Source organism: Loxodonta africana, chromosome X (genome assembly GCF_030014295.1).
Source record: "Loxodonta africana isolate mLoxAfr1 chromosome X, mLoxAfr1.hap2, whole genome shotgun sequence".
Lineage (NCBI taxonomy): Eukaryota > Metazoa > Chordata > Mammalia > Proboscidea > Elephantidae > Loxodonta > Loxodonta africana.
This window is the reverse complement of record NC_087369.1, coordinates 55,594,579-55,610,423: the sequence shown is the minus strand read 5'-3', so window position 1 is coordinate 55,610,423 and position 15,845 is coordinate 55,594,579. Positions and strand designations below refer to the sequence as shown.

Below are 15,845 nucleotides of genomic sequence, written 5' to 3'. Positions count from 1 at the left end.
TGGTGAACTTATCAGTGGTTTCCAAAGATTATGGATGGGGGAGGGCTATGACTATAAAGGAACAGCATGAGGGTTTTTTTTTTTTCCTTCGGGGGGGGTGGTGGGTGATGGAACTGTTCTGTATCCTGATTATGGTGTGTTAACAGAAACTGATACGTGTGCTAAATTTTATAGAACTGTACACCAAAAGAAAAAATGCACTGTACTGTACAATAATTAAAAAAAAAAAGAAGAGACAAGCCACAGACTGGGAGAAAGTATCAGCATATCCCATATCTGATAATGCACTGTACTGTACAATAATTAAAAAAAAAAAAGAAAAGACAAGCCACAGACTGGGAGAAAGTATTAGCATATCCCATATCTGATAAAGGATATATATCTAAAATACATACAGAATTCTAAGAATACAAATAAAACATGGGCAAAGATTTGAACAGACACTTCACCAAGGAAAATATATGGACAACAAATAAGCACATGAAAAGATGCTCAAATTTATTAGTCATTAAAACCCTTTGCCGTTGAGTCAATTCTGACTCATATTGACCCTATAGGACAGAGTAGAACTGCCCCATAGGGTTTCCAATGAGTGGCTGGTGGATTGAACTGCTGACCTTTTGGTTAGCAGCCAAACTCTTAACCAGTGTGCCACCAGAGCTCCAATTAGTCATTAGGGTAATAGAAATTAAAACTACAATTAAGTAAGTGGGAGTATAGAGTAAGGTGTATATAAGCTTATATGTGACAGACTGACTTGATTTGTAAACGTTCACTTAAAGCTCAATAAAAATTATCAAAAAAAAAAACTCCAATTAAATACCTACTACGCTTCTATTAGAATGGCTACTTTTGAAAAGACTCACCATATCAAGTGTTGGCAAGGATGTGGAAGAACTGAACTTTGATATACACATGGCTCGTACCAATATAAAATGGCAACCATTTTGGAAACAGTTTGGCAGTTTGTTACAAATATAAACACGCCCTACAGTAAGATCCAGCCCTTCCACTCCGAGGTATTTCCCCAAGAGAAATGAAAGCACATGCTCATACAGAGACTTGTACATGAATGCTTATGGAAGCTTCATTTGCCGTAGTGAAAAATTGGGAACAAATGTCCATTAACAGTGACATCTATTAAATACCCACTGACATGGATAAACAAATCGGGATATACCCATAAGATGGAATGCTACTTCACACTAAGAAGGAATGCACTATTGCTATATATGATATGGACGAATCTCAAAATATTTATGCTGAGTGAAAGAAGCTAGACAAAAGGGTATATTTACATAAAATTCTCAAAAATGCAGATTCACTTATAGTGACAGAAAGCAGATCAGTAGTGGTTTCCTGGGGATGGAAGCGGGTGGGTGTATAGAGGGGCAGAAGAAAAGGGTTACAAAGGGGGTACAAGGAAAATTTCGGGGTAGTGGATATGTTTATTATCTTGATTGTGGTATTGGTTTCATGAATGTGTATATATGTCAAACATCAAATTGTATACTTTAAATATGTGCAGGTCAATTATATCTCAATAAGCTACATTTAAAAAAGTATTCTTTCCAAAGTGATATACTACTTATACATCCAGATGGTGGTAGCTGGAACCATGGATGTTGCCAGTGTTTAATTCTTACCTGGCCGGTTGACAGTTGAACAATTCTTCCCATTTCTTCTGTAGTACCTTTTCCAGAAGGGTTTATAGTATGTTATCAAAACCACCCGTCACCCCTTATTAAAAATGCTCTACCTTTTAAGTATTGTAAATAAAAATTTGAGCCTATTAATATCATTGCTTCATTTTTCTAACTAGATTGAGATCACAGCCCCAGAATTCTAGTTGTCTTCAAAGTTCCCTCCAGCAGGAAAGAAATCCTATCATTTATCCTGCATAAGGATAGGGGCAAATTCCTTTGACCCCCAGCAGTATTTTAGCTTGTAAAATAACATTGGAAGAGTAATATCAAGGTAGATTAGCATCGTGGTATATTTTACAAGAGTATGATGAAAATAAAAATGAACATATAAGCAATGAGTTACTAACAGGCTATTGTTTATTGTTTTTTTGAAGCTGTATAAAGCAGAATAAAGAACAGATATGGTCCCTTTTTCCCAAGCAATCTGCAGTCAAGAGGCTGGTTGACAGTTGAACAATTCTTCGCATTTCTTCTGTAGTTTTTACCTTTTTCAGAAGGGTTTATAGTATGTTATCAAAACCACCCGTCACCCCTTGTTAAAAATGCTCTACCTTTTAAGTATTGTAAATAAAAATTTGAGCTTATTAATAATATCATTGCTTCATTTTTCTAACTAGATTGAGATCACAGCCCCAGAATTCTAGCTGTCTTCAAAGTTTCCTCCATCAGGAAAGAAATCCTGTCATTTATCCTGCATAAGGATAGGGGCAAATTCCTTTGACCCCGAGGCCAGTTATCTGTTGAAAGAAGAGAAATTCTGGTAAAAGGTAATTCACTAGTATTCTTTGAAAGCATTTTTATGATTCATAATAATACATTTAGCCACATATTATCCTTGTTTTATTCCCTGTCATAAAAAGGAATGACTTGGCTAGGTGTTTATGGTCAAACCTTATTATTCACACAGATAATAATTCAATTAGCAACTATTTACAACTAACTTGAATTTAAAACTGATTTTATTTCTTTTCCATTTCCTATCATCTTTCCATCTGTTAAGAAAGGGGTTTGAGTCAGATGATTTCTACATTTCTTTTCAGCTCAAAAGGTCTATGATTTTGTTAGTGTTTGTTTTGTTGCAAAAAATTATGAAAATATTCTTGTGACATCAAAACAATCAGCTGATCTTGTAAACATGTTTCAAACACTGGTTTTCTAAGCTCATTCTACCAATTTGAAGAATTTCAACAAATGCTACTTAAGGCAAAAAAATATCTTTAAGTACTATACTTAAAGTAGACTAAACACATTGTCCTGGAATTTGGATAGCCTATAATCTAGAAAATCTAAATAAAATGTTTTTAAGTCTAGCATGACGAGCTTAAAATGCTAAATATAGTAAAACCTGCAAAAGCCTGAACCTGTGTGAGGTGGAAATCTGTCAGAGAAGGAAAACTCAAATATTTTCTGCTAATAGAGAGTGATAGAAAAGTGGTAAGACTGCACCTTGTCAAAGGTGGAAAACTTGTGAGACCCGGAAAAACAAGGCAATCCCATTGAGTTTCGGCTCTCACAGGTTTCACTGTACCATTATGTATGTTTTGAAAGTATGCAAAAGCACTAATCACTCAGTTACTTAACCAAGGATCCTCTACCTCATGCCCCAAATAAAGTAAAATAGCCAGATCACCTTGAAAATCCCACCAGCTTCAGGCTGCCTCAAGAGACCCTCAGGATCCATTCCATCCCGTGCACAGGTCACATACATTTCAGAATAATCCTTCCCTCCGAAGCAGCATGAAGTTGTCTTATCAACAGGCAACTTCACAGTTTGGAGTCTTTTCCCTAGGTAACCAAATATTTAAACATTAGTTCTAGCACATTTCCAACCTGAACCATGTTTCTGAATCTCTTGGGAAGTAATAAGGAAGTTCTAAGAAGACTCTGGTGGTCAGAATTCATCCATGCATTTAGCCTACCTTCTCTGACAATTTATTTTGAGCAAGAAGACTTATCTCAAACAGTTAATAGTGATGGTTGAACAATATGATGAACATATCTAATGCCACTGAACTATACATGTGAAGATTGTTGAAATGGCAAATGCTATCTATATATTTAGAGAGAGATGTATCATTAAATATGTTTGTCATTTACTACAATAAAAAATACTGCAAAAAAATAAAAGAAACTTATCTCCACAAGAAAAGAAGTTCTGACTATAAATTTTGGACTCTATCTTTGGGCGTTATCCAAAATCATCCAATCGAAACCTTTGACTATATCCCCAACTCCATCAGTAATGAGGTTTCTTGAGTCCCTAGTGTCTGGTGTTTTCTAGACATAGCAGGGACTTTTCATTTTGCTGTGGGCCTACCTGTCTCAGGATCTAAACGAATCACTCTTCCTCCGTTGTAACAGGCCACCCAAAGCTTCCCCTCAGCATCGATACACATTCCATCTGGGATTTGTTCTTCTTCCTCCAACTTGTAAACACTTCGGCGGTTGACTATGGTAAAAACAAAACAAACAAAAAACAGGCCATTCAATACTGACCATCAAATAGTGAGCCTTCAAGCTTGATCATAGATACTGGTCACTTCGGCTTATCTGATGTCAGGCATGTGGGAACCACAGACGGGATATTGAGAAGGATTCCAAACTCTAAATCAAAAATGTCCAGAAACATGAGTGGGCAGCCCTCAACAAAGAATCTTTCCCACATGATTTGGGTTGGATTCACTCCCTTTGGGTTGGGCACAAACATGTCTGTCAAAGGCTTACAAAGGAGAAGAGAAAAAAGAAAATAGAATCTTTACTAAAATACCAGAGTTCTTTTGAGGATGACCTGATCTTGAAGCCCTTGCACGCCCATCTCAGATAAACTTCAGTCTGTGGATGGATTTTTGCTGTTTTAGTCACAAAAAATGCCTACTTGATTTACTCCAAGATGTAGAAGGCAATTTAATGGCCATGGGAGCAGTTCCAGCACAAAAACTAGTAAAATGTACGAGTTCTTATTCTGCCTAAACGAACGCTCCAAAATCACCTTATCAAAACTAAGTATTAGAAGCACTTATTTCCAAAAGGAGGGGCACGCGGAAAGCAACTGACTGGCCTTAAGAGGTGACTCATAGTATACAAAAACCAAGTATCAAAATGCAGAGTGATGGTTACACAACATGGTGAATGTAATTCTTGTTTTTTTTTTTTAATTTAATTATACACCTCAAAATGGTTAAAATGGCAAAGTTTTTTTTTAATAATATCTACTTGACCACAATAAAATAAAAAAAAATTCCAGAGGAACTCTACATTATAAAAACCGGGTCACTATAGTAATCAGATCGAGGTACAATGAAAAAAATATTAAAACCATGTATAAGTAAAATGTGTAAAAACTGTCATAAAAAAGAACAGTGTACTGGAATATTTTGCCCCTGATTAAATCTGCATGAAGTGGTTTGTGATTTCTTTCAAGGTTTTTGCCTTTTTGGTTAGGTACCTTTCATGAAACAGTTTTCAAGTACTCCCTTCTAAATTCTTCTAAATGATTCCTTCCCTCCCACTTTCTAACCATGGTTCGTTTTAAGCACATTGATGGAGCTGAACTGCAACCACTTTTTTTACGTCTCCATTTTGAAAGGGTCGCTATGAGTTGGAATCGACTTGACGGCACTGGGTTTGGTTTTGGTTTGGGTTAATTTGTCTCTGAGTACCTGCCTATGGTTAACTAAAATACAAATAAGAAATATCAACCCAAAATTCTAATTTTCTGCTATTTCATCCCATTCTGCTGTATATCATGTCTTTAAGCACCTCCTGGTAAAGCCCGATCCATTTTATAGTGAGTTCCTTTCTGGTGCTGGTGGCAAGAAAGGGGATTAAGGATGTATCCATATTATGGCAAAAACCAAACCAAACCCATTACTGTCGAGTCGATTCTGGCTTATAGTGACCCTAAGGACAGAGGATTTCCAAGCAGCGGCTGGTGGATTTGAATTGCCGGCCTTTTTGGTTAGCAGCTGAAATTTTTAAAAATGTTTTATTGTGCTTTAAGTGAAAGTTTACAAATCAAGTTGGACTCTCATACAAAAATTTATAAACACCTTGCTATGTACTCCTAATTGTTCTCCCCTTAATGAGACAGCACACTCCTTCCCTCCACTCTCTTTTCGTGTCCACTTGGCCAGCTTCTGACCCCCTCTGCCCTCTCATCTTCCCTCCAGACAGGAGCTGCCCACATAGTCTCACGTGTCTACTTGATCCAAGAAGCAGCTGAACTCTTAACCACTGCGCCACCAACTATGGCCATGTTTACTTGTGTTGAGGGTCACGGTTTGATTGGCAGCATAGTCAAGTCTCTGTAATAATGACTATATTGGAATAATAGCATTGGAAAGCTCTCTATTTGACAAAGAAGGACCTTTTCACTTGGTGTTGAGGGAGAGGTGGCTTACCAGTCACATGCATATGAAAAAAATACCAGCAGTATTGATAAAAATAATTTAAGAAGCACATACATATCTGTCCTGTCTGCAGGTCATAGTCAAAGGCATCCACAGAGTAGGATAGACTGTCGATGTAATAGAAGATTTTGTGGTCTAGGGACCAGTCCAAACCATTGGAGATGTCCACCTGGTCAAAGTACTTTTCCACATGGTGGTCAGCAAAAAGGGAGTACAGGGACCCTTGGTGCCGCTCAAGAACTGCTGGGGCTGTTTCCTCAGCCATGGTGCCTACAAAAATCAAAGAGAACTGAGCTTAGCCTACGCATCTTGTCCCATGCACTACACCATTTTTTCTCTCCAAAGATTCTTTCCAGTGTGTTTAAATCAAGAAAATTATTATACAATCCCAATCTGAGTTCTATTTTTTTTAACGATAACTACCTTTGCAAATTAAATTAGAACTATAATGAGAGGTTCCGGTTCCAGCTAAGACGGAGTAAACCCACACCAGCCTTACTCTCCCACTAAAGACAACTATAGAACCTAGACAGGATGCACGGTGCAGCTCTTTGAGAGCTCTGAAAACTAATATCGGCAGGTGGATCAGGGAAGAACACCGGAATTTGCAGTTCCACTGAACTGGTGGTAAGTTCATCATTTTCTCCTCTAGTATCTCTGGGCCAGAACTCAATGCAGCCTGAAACCCAGAAGTGAGAAGTGGTGCAGACAGAGATCTGAGAGAAATTCTCTAGATCTGGCTCAAGAAGCAGAAAAGGAAATTCCTGAAGCTCAGAGAGAGTGGGAGAAAGCCCCCGTTTTTTTTTTTACTATCCATTTTCACAATCACCAGTACCCAGACAAATCTGTGTCAGGGGTAGAAACAGTAGAGAGGTGGACAGCAACAGGAAACGACAGGAGCAAAAGCTTCCTCTCCTTTTGGTGAAGTTGCAGCTCCAAAAGGGCAGAACCAAACTGTCGCTTTTAAGTTTTCTCTCTGTGTCATCTCGCTGCGTGGCCCAGAGGCAGCACAATCATAGAAGTGGGTGATTTCTGGCTGAAGAAATGGAAAGGGGACTCCAGGAAACTTGTAAGTACCAGGAGAGAGTGGAGAGGGAGGAGCTCAGGACTGCGACCCCATACAGCTGTTTATGATCTCCTGGGCTCATCCTGGACTTGCATATGCATGGCTCTGATTCAAATTGGCTGATTTTTCAGAAGTAGATCGCCAGGCTTTTCTTCCAAGGTATGTACTGGTAGACTTGAACTTCGAACCTTTTGGTTAGCTGCCAAGCATGTTAACATTTTGGACTACCCAGAGACTCCATTTTTAAATACAGAGAGAGAGCAAACGGTAAAACAAAGGGAACAAAATGTTAACAATAGGTGAATCTAGGTAAGGAGTATTCAGGTGTTGTTCATACTAGGCTTCCATTTTTTTCTGTAAATTTGAAATGATTTCTAATTTCAACATCAATAACAACACAAAATCCTTGTATTTAAAGCTCATTTAAACTACAAAACTACCATACATATTAGTCTTTGCTAGAGACAGAAATTGAAAGGGATTACTAGGAAGATTTTCTCATTTAAAAAAAAAAGTGATATGCTTTTACCACTATAGCAGTGAGCCCTGTATTAGTCATGTTATGGCTTCCTGCAAAGCTCAGTAAAAGATTAATCATACCAGCAAAGTATCTCCCAGCGGGATCCACCTTCCCGTCATTGAATCGATTGTTTTTCTTGTCTTTATCCACCGTGGCTAGGACAACTGTTGACTGATCTTCCCAGTTCAAAGCACAGAACTTTGTTCCAACTGTGGCGACATAGCCTCCTGACTGGCGAAGGGCCACGGAGCTGACGGGGGCATCTACAAAGGCAAATGCAGCAGTCAGAATGCGGCAAGTGGGCCAGTAGCCGAGCAGCACACCGAGTCCATCACCCACTTGGCATCTCTCAGAGAAGGAGGCCTGCTCTTTCAACAATGTGAGTGTTATCTTCCTTCTGTTGAATGGTGAGAGCTACATAAACCAAAAAATCCAAACCCGTTGCCGTCAAGTTGATTCCGACTCGTTGCAACTCTATGGGGCAGAATAGAACTGCCCCATAGGGTTCCCAAGGCCGGGATCTTTACAGGAGCAGACTGCCACATCTTTCTCCTGCGGAGGGGCTGGCGGGTTCAAACCGCCACCTGGTTAGCAGCTGAGCACTTAACCACTGTGCCACCAGAGCTCCTTGAGAGCTACGTAGCCGAGTATGTATTTGTCGAGCATGAACTCTGTGTGCTGCTCTGGGCGGCAAGAATAGAAAGGTGAATAAAACCCAACTCCTCTGGAAGCCCCCAGTCTAGTGGGAGAAGCAGCGAATAATACACTGAGACAGGAGGCCCAGTAGAGGAATGTATCAAGTTCACAGGACGGGTTCCTAAGCTAGGGGCAGCCAGAGCAACTCAGAGATGCTCAATGTGCCTGACCTCCAGGAAATTCAGACACACAAATTGTGTTTAGCCACAGCAACTAGGTTTTCTGAATACCTCTCTCCGCACTTCAATACAAAACAAAACCACCAAAACTGTTGCCATCTAGTCGATTCCGACCCCACCATGTGTAGTTCACAGAGTAGAACTGCTCCATAGGACTTTCTTGGCTGTAATATTTACGGAAGCAGATCATCAGGCCTTTCTTCCATGGTGCTACTGGGTGGGCTGAAACTGCTGACCTCTCAGCTAGTAGTCGGGCGCAAACGATTTGCACTACCTAAGGGTCTTCCCTCCAATAAATGGCTTGCCTTTTTTAAGGAGCCCCATTTTGTATGTATTTAATTGAAAATTGTTTCTCGAATCCTTTTTGGAAGTAAACATGGTAAAAGCAATAAATAGAAATGTAGATGCATCTCTTCATTATATTACTACATTTTATATTTTTAAAATTTTATAAGTTTTCTGGGTTTAATATTTTTCCATGTATAAGAAAACTTTTTTTTTTTTTTAGAGAGATTGACTACTGTGGTGAGCAGTCACAGGAAACAAATGTATCAGAACTTATTTTGAAGATATTTCCTAAGCACCTATTCAGTGCAGGGTGCTAGGTGCTCTGGGAGTAGCTCAGAAGTTGCTTCGAGCCAATAGAGGTCGCGGGAATGTGTGGGACACCAGCAGAAGGGTTCTACTTTCATCAAGAGTCCCAACCTGTGGCCTGGGACCTGCTTCTCTTGTTAGCTTTCCAAGCTGCTGCTGACCCCACAAGCCTTTTCCATGTTTTGGGGGGTCTTTGTAGAGCAGTGGTGGTTCAATGGTAGAATTCTCACCCTCCATGCAGAAGACCCAGGTTCGATTCCCAGCCAATACACCTCATGGGCAGTTACCACCCATCTGTCAGTGGAGACCTGGCGTTGCTATGATGCTGAATGGGTTTCAGCTGAGCTTCCAGACTAAGCCAGCCTAGGAAGAAAGGCCTAGCAATCTACTTCTGAAATCAGTGAAAACCCTATGGATCAATATTACTCAGCCATAAAGAGAAATGAAGTTCTGATGCATGCCACAACATGTACCTTGAAAACATTATGCTGAGCAATATAAGTCTTTGTCGCAGAAAGACAAACACTATATGATCTCACTTATATGAAATAAGCAAATTTATAGAAACCAAAAGTTATTAGTGGTTACCAGAGGTGGGAGGAGGGAAAGAGGGAGAATTTTTGCTTAGGAGGCATTGAGTTTATGTTAACGGTAGTGAAATAATTTGGTAAAGGATAGCGAGAATGGTTGCACAACTTCAAGAATGTACTCAATGTCACTGAATGATACATGTAGAAATTGTTGAATTGGCATATGTTTTGTTGTATATATTTTCACACACAAAAAAGAAAAAATACCCTATGGATCCCAACTGTCTGATCAGCAACTGACCATGGGGATGGTGCAGGGCCAGGCAGCAGTTTTATTTCCTTGTGCATGGGGTCACCAGGAGCCAGGGCAACAGCAACAACAGAGCAGGGATAGGCATGTGTGAGTGCTGGAAAAGAGACTAGGGAAGGCAATGGCTCTTCCTCCACTCTTACCTCAGAGGTCACAGTCACTTTGCCTTCCAGTCACAGTTACAACCCTGGCAGAATTAAAAAGTTGTTCCCTCTCATTAAAAAAAAAAAAAAGTTTATGGTCTGCAGTTCTAGGTTAAGAGAGTGTCCCCTCTTTAAAGGTTATGGGAATTCCTGTTATCCCTTCCTGTGACCACAACAATGAAACCAAGGACCTTCTTTCACTATCACTAATCACATCAAGCTCATTCCCTTGGTCCATAGAATCTGATAAACCACTCCTCTGGGGGGAACGCACATGATCATAAACTGAATCACACTCAAATGCACTTGAATTTCAGTCATGAATCATTTTTTGTACCCTCAACAGATAGTCCCTGGTTGATGCTTTAGAAGTCCAGAAGCTCTTCTTTTCACATTTAAAGAAGAGATATATTTGTCATTGTCTTGAAAAGTAAGGTCTTAGCCTGAACCAGGGCAGATAGTTTTCACTGTGCCACCAACTGGCTCTACAGCTTTCAACGTTGTTATCTGAAGTTGTTAAGGAAAGATACCATAGTGCCTTGTCATCTAAAAATAGTTGGGAATGCTGCCCCTCATCCACAGAGGAGGAAGAAAGTAATGACCACCCATAATTTACTCCTGGATCAAAGTGGGAGTACATGGAGTGCAGACAGATTGCCTAACCACCCCCAAATTTTAAAGCATATTGTGTATGTTTTGACAAGAAGATCTCAGGGGGAATGGCAAACACTAGGTGACTGTTCCTGCACTAGGAAGAGATGGCTGTCTGCGAAGATCAGAGCACAGCCTTCATCCTTACCCAAGGTCACTTGCTGCACTTGTTTGGTAAGCGAATCCCACCGGCAAACCGTTTTTGCAGGAATATCTACGAAGAGCAGAGAGTCGGATGTTTCCTCCCACACTGGAGATTCACCACACCGGCAGTTCTTTGGCAAAATGCACTCGATCTTAACGGAAGACATTGTCAGAGTGGAAATCTACTGAATGTAACAAAGATAAAATGAAATGCAATTGCATGTAACAAATTAAGTAAAACGCCTGGCTTAACACCCTGGTAAGATCCCAGTACGAACTATTTTATTAGAACTGGAAAGGCTGTTTTTGCAAAAGCAGAACAAGACAAGCTATGCAATGTGCCAAGAGAGACATGTATGAAAAAGAAAAAAGATAGCATGAGACATCTTCAGTCCACTTACCAGTGATTCTTTTTAAAGATACCTTTAAAAAAGGAAAAAAAAAAAAGCCACACTCCAACACCCACACCTTGGCGTGGCTGACCCTCAGAGAGTGAGTGGTTCAGACAATGTAAGGCTGCCCTTTATGCCTGCACCTTAGCTCCCAAGGCCAGTCTGGGGGCAGGCAGCTCCCTCATTGGTGGCCCCTTTGGGCGTCTGCAGATCACCTTCTCCTGCAGCCCTGCCCATCTGTTGGTTCCCTTCTCCCACTGACTACTAGGGCTGGCTTTCCTGATCATTTTAAATGCAGAACTGTGTTTTTAGAAATATGTTCAACCGGTAATAATACATCTAATTAGAACTAACATCCGTTTTAAAATTCAGGCAATGCCATGGGTTGGAGGAAGGGTCATGTCTGGGCACCTTTTAGGAACTGACAGCCCCTCAGCTATTTTTTTCTGCCTAGGAAGGCACTGTGCCAGTTTGGCAAGAAGTCTTGAACTTCACAGACAGGGCTATTCTATGCTGGGACTGCAGGGTAGAGACTGTGACCAAAGAAATGGGAGGGCAACAAAACAAAACAAAACAAAAAACAAAACAAAACAAAAAGCTATCAGAAACAACAACAAACATTACCTAACAAATCTATGTAGGAGAGGAAAAGGAAAACAGGCAACTTTCAAGAGTCTTCTCTCCTTCCCAAACTGCCTGGAGTAAGTTAAAGATAAAAAATTGCCTTCATCTTCATCAGTCTTCCAGGGCAGCTATCTGCTTTGAAGTAAGTGATCCCACACACTCATGGGCAAATGAATGATAGATTAAAAAAAAAAAAAGGAGAATAATATTTTCCACATATATATATTTAGAAACATGTATGCACACAGCTCAAATCAGCCTCAAACACTGCTAGCGTTGCAGCTTTTGGAATGTTTGTTTATTGTTTGTTAAAAATTGACACAGGCATCAAAGGCCTTCTTGTTATCAATCTTAGATAAGGCCCAAGAGCAGACGCCTGATTTTGCAATAGCGATTTTTAACCCCCCGCCCCCTCGTGCAAGCCGGGGGATTAGCAAATGTCCCATTTCTGGCTGGGCTCCAGAAAGCGTGGCCCAGAAAGGGGCTGTGGCAGAAAGTGGGGCGGGGATGCGGCGTTAGGTGCCCGCGCCACATCTCGGGTACCTGTGCTGGTGAGGGGCCTCCGCACAATCCGGTATCACCACTGCTGCTGCAGCTGAGGGTAGAGCCCGCCTCCTGGCCGGTGCGGCTTGCGGGACTCCGGGTGGGCAGGGGGCAGTCGCTCTCCTTCCAGCCGCCCCTGGTCGCGAGACAAGGCCGAGCAGGTCTTGCTTCGCTGTGGCCGGTGCATTTCTTCTCCTGAGCAAGGGCGGGGAGGCCGGCCCGACCCGGGTACTGAACGGGCTGGCAACTTCTAGTGCGGCTCAAAGGTCAGGCAGCAGAGCGCGGGGAGGAGAAGGGACACCTGGGCTCAGCCGAGAGAGGGCCGCAGATGGGGGGAGGGGCTGCATCCCCCCACGCGGATTTTCCAAAGATGTAGTGAACCCATGTGAAATTGTTCGTTACAGATTAGTAAGTAAACACACTTAAACCTGTACTTACCTTGCTAACTGGGTCATCTGCCCCTGCCAGGAATTGTAAATTAAAAAAAAGGAGGCATTGATTTTATAGGAAGGTGCTGTGGGGTTGGGAGAGAGACAGATGCCAGCCATACCTAGAAGCAGAATCTTTGTTGAAAAATGTGAAATTATTTATTACAGATGATGTGGTAAATAAGGTAAGCACCGTGTTTACCTTGCTTATTGGATAATCCGCCCCTGCCTCCACTTGCATCCCTCCCCCAATACTGCTGTGCCCCTTCTCTCAGGAGGCTAGAAGAATCCTGCAAAGCCACCCAGGGGGCAGAGGCCTGGGGTCCAGTGAACATAACTTTGGAGTTCGGACGGATATCTACAGATTATCTCCTACTTAAAAAAAAAAAAGTTAAAATGCCTAACTGAGATTCTGACGGTCCAGTTCAACACTCTCTTTAACCTGGAGGACTCTGATGGCTGGAGGCCAACCCTTGCAAAATGTTTTTGGTGGTGGAGGAGGAAGGGCCTGATTTGATTTGATTTTTAAAATCATGTGAAGTGAACGACTCCAAGCAGTGCTCAGCTTCACATTCTGGCCATGCCATCTGACCATCCATACTTTCTCTAAATGACTCCTAAGTTTAAAACTTTTTTTTTACTTTGAAGGTGGGAGATAAACTGAATGGTGGTTGCCCCTGGGGGAATGGGAACAAAGATTAACTGGGAAGGGGAATAAGGAAACTTTCTGGGGTGATGGAAATGTTTTGTATCTTGATGAAGGTTTGCCTTTCATAGGTATAAACCAAAACAAATAAAGGTGTTGCTGTCTAGTGGATTCCTACTCATAGTGACCCTATAGGATGGAATATAATTGGTCCATAGGGTTTCCAAGGAGCATGTGGTGGATTCGAACTGCCAAAATTTTGGTTAGCAGCCAGGCTCAATGGTATACTAGAGTTTCATGCATTTTGAGCCCTGGTGGTGCAGTGGTTAAGAGCTCGGCTGCTAATGGAAAGGTTGGTGATTCAAACCCACCAGCAGCTCCATGGGAGAAAAGACCTGGCTGTCTGCTCCCACAAATATTACAGCCTAGGAGATACTATGGGGCAGCTCTACTCTGTCCTATAGGGTCACTATAAGTCAGAATCCACTTGACCGCACACAACAACCACCACCAACATTGAATCCAAGGTCTGTATTACCTCCTTATATCTCTCAGTCTAGTGTCCATTCCTTGCGATCTGGACTATCATAAAACCCTTTAACCAAAAAAATCCAAACCTGTTGCTGTGGAGTTGAATGTGACTCATAGAGACCTCACGTGTTTATAGAGTAGAACTGTCCCATAGGGTTTTCTTGGCTGTAACCCTTACAGAAGCAGATTGCCAGGCCCTTCTTCCACAGAACTGCTGGATGGGTTGGAACTGCCAACCTTTCGGTTAGCAGCCAATCACAGACCTGGGGTGGATTATCCAATAGGCAAGGTAAGCACCGCGCTTACCTTGCTTTGCTTAAGCGTGGTGCTTACCTTGCTTACCAGATCATTTGTAGTGAGCAATTTCACATTTTTTACCATATCAAAGATTCTGCTTCTAGGTATGGCTTGCATCTGTCTCTCTCCCAACCCCACAGCACCTTCCTGCAGAATCAAAGCTTCTTTTTAAAGTTACAATCCCTGACAAGGGTGGATGACCCAGTAAGCAAGGTTGAGTACGGGCTTACTTGTGCTTATTTACTAATCTGTAGTGAGCAATGATCTTGTAAACAAGGCAAGCACTGTGCTTACCTTGCTTATTGGATAATCCACCACTGCACAGATGGAAACCCTGGTGGTGTAGTGGTTAAGAGCTACAGCTGCCAACCAAAAGGTTGGCAGTTTGAATCCACCAGGTGCTCCTTAGAATCGACTCGATGGCAACAGGTTTGGTTTTTTTTTGTTGTTGTTGTACAGATCAATTGCGCCACCCAGCGACCTTAGAGTACACTTAAATCACAATCATTTTGGCATCCTAATACTTTTAATTCACTAAGGAAGAATGGCCAGAAACCAATAACCAAAGGCAAAAGAAAGCTCAAGGCAAGCAGGACAGGGTTGGAACAATCTCAACTCAAAAGTTTCAGCCTAGTAACTTAGAATAATTGGCATTTATGGCCTCAATTATTTTCCTTTCACCCTGTGAGATACTTAAGAAAACTACTCTCCCATATCTTCGTTCACAGATGGGAAAACACAAAGTGAAAAACCCCCCCCAAAACAAACCCATTGCCGTCAAGTTGATTCTGACTCATAGCGACCCTATAGGACACAGTAGAACTGCCCCGTATGGTTTCCAAGGAGCGGGTGGTGGATTCGAACTGCTGACCGTTTTTGGTAAGCAGCCATTGCTCTTAACCACTGTGCCACCAGGGCTCCCTACCAAGTGAAGAGACTCCCAAAGTTAAACATCCAGCTGGGAAACATCTGCCAAATAGCCCAGACCATCAGTAGAAAAATAAGAATTTGAAGGACATGGACACAGATACTTCCTTGGGTGAGTCGAAGAGTGGGACTGCTATCCATCCTCCTGTCCCAAGATGGGGTTCAGTTTTACCCTCTTGCTAAGCAGTCTCTTCCTAACCCATGGTTTCCTCTACCTTAATGCTGATGACTCCCCAAACTGTATCTAGGCCCAGATCTCTCCCCCAAGCTACAGGGCTGTAGATCAAACCTTCTCCTCGGCAGCACCACTGAGCTGTCCAAAACCAAATTTACCATTATTCTCCACAAACCTCCTATGCACTCTGTCTTAGTGAATGGGACCATGGTCCAACCAATGGACCTTTGCGAGAAGCCAGGACACCTCACCAGACTTCTGTTCTATAACTCAAGTCCAGTTAGTCACCAGATCATAGAAACTGTCCCTTTAATATCCTTCCAATTATATTGGC

At 41.7% G+C, this 15,845-nt stretch overlaps 1 protein-coding gene across 1 annotated transcript; it reads right to left on the bottom strand.

The window, feature by feature from the left end:
* Positions 1–335: 335 nt before the first annotated feature.
* Positions 336–11,372, bottom strand: RGN (regucalcin). The gene is made up of 6 exons (XM_023557922.2): positions 10,953–11,372; positions 7,782–7,964; positions 6,170–6,385; positions 4,024–4,155; positions 3,337–3,491; positions 336–2,443 (listed from the first exon to the last, which is right to left on the bottom strand). Exons 1-6 carry the CDS (start codon positions 11,113–11,115, stop codon positions 2,393–2,395), a joined length of 900 nt encoding a protein of 299 aa, XP_023413690.1. The 5' UTR covers positions 11,116–11,372; the 3' UTR covers positions 336–2,392.
* Positions 11,373–15,845: the final 4,473 nt, after the last annotated feature.

Coding starts and splice junctions, on each gene's coding strand:
- RGN (XM_023557922.2), bottom strand. CDS start 11,115: ATGTCTTCCGTTAAGATCGAGTGCATTTTGCCAAAGAACTGCCGGTGT. Junction 7,965..10,952: donor AGTGCAGCAAGTGACCTTGG/GTAAGGATGAAG, acceptor TTGCCTTTGTAG/ATGCCCCCGTCAGCTCCGTG. Junction 2,444..3,336: donor AAGCTGGTGGGATTTTCAAG/GTGATCTGGCTA, acceptor TTCTTTCAACAG/ATAACTGGCCTCGGGGTCAA.